We start from the raw sequence: 1,163 nt of genomic DNA on the forward strand, positions 1-1,163 counted from the left end.
GAGTGCTGGGATTAAAGGTGTGCACCACCACCGCCCGGCTTCTTTTCTGTTTTTAATACTTGAAAAGCCAGAACAATTTCAAAGAAAAATTTAAAGAGGATAAGTATTTAAAATAGTTCGAGCAAGTATAAAAGTCTTGCATATTGCTTTCATGTTGTACTAAATTTTTGCTGTAACCTCCTTATGTGTTTACATAGTTATTTGTATTGTAGGAGTTGTTTTGAATTGCTGCTTTCAGTGCCTGAAAGTGAACTGCCCTGTGAAGTCTGGGTACCATTCCTTCAGTCTCTACAGGTGAGTCAAGTTTAATTAAGAAAAATTCTCTGCTTAGTCCCCCAAGACATTTACTCTTAACAAAGTAAACTTTGAAACATAGAGCAAAACAAGCTAATTGCATATTCATATATTTATAATCAAAAAGTAAAATATTCAGATTGTTCATAACACCCTTCTATCTTGCCAGGCAATATATATCTCTAAATCAGTGAAACTTGTGCTATACATTCTACGCACGCATTATACTCACAGGGCACCACTCAGGCTCTTGTGGGGGAACGGATTAGAAAATGGCGAGTGTCTTGCCCAGCAACAGGTGTCAAATGATCCATTAGGGTAGAAGCTGAGAACTGGAGAGATGCTTTAACCAGTAAAATGCCTGCCTTGCAAGCTTGAGGACCTGAGTTTGGATCCCCGGAACCCAGGCCCTAAATTCCCAGTGGCGAGATGGGAGACAGAAACAAAGAGCCCTTAGAGAGCGTGTGTCTGCCTAGCTTGTTTGGCAAAGCTCCAGGCCTCTTGAACAAAAGAAATTGGTGAAATGCCTCAGGAACAACATTGACCTCTGTGTGCACACACCTGCTTACACACACACACACACACAGAGAGAGACAGACAGACATCAAATAATTATCAGTCATTTAATTATTGTCACTAATTAAGGGTCACTGCTTTGCACTTATTTTATATCTTTTATGTTCCTTAATCAAGTAAACTTTATAATGTGAAGATTGAGTCCCTATTTACAAACAAGGAGGCACATATAGGAAACTTAGCTTGCCCAGAGTAACACCCACCTTCAGACTCAGAACCTTTATTTGTTGAAATATGAGCGGCAAAGCTGCGTCCCCAGCACCCGGCCACCTGCATGGCTAGCTTAGCTTATG

The 1,163-nt window shown here is 40.4% G+C and overlaps 1 protein-coding gene across 1 annotated transcript in view; it reads left to right on the forward strand.

Moving 5' to 3' along the window:
- The window catches only part of Rlf (rearranged L-myc fusion), a 73,856-nt gene that overhangs the window by 32,527 nt on the left and 40,166 nt on the right, over positions 1-1,163 (forward strand). The window contains exon 3 of the mRNA XM_005353309.2: positions 213-294. Coding sequence (XP_005353366.1) covers positions 213-294 — 82 coding nt within the window. The remainder of the gene's footprint in view (positions 1-212; positions 295-1,163) is intronic.

The sequence above is a fragment of the Microtus ochrogaster genome, chromosome 10, assembly GCF_000317375.1.
Source record: "Microtus ochrogaster isolate Prairie Vole_2 chromosome 10, MicOch1.0, whole genome shotgun sequence".
In the NCBI taxonomy this organism is placed as follows: Eukaryota; Metazoa; Chordata; class Mammalia; order Rodentia; family Cricetidae; genus Microtus; species Microtus ochrogaster.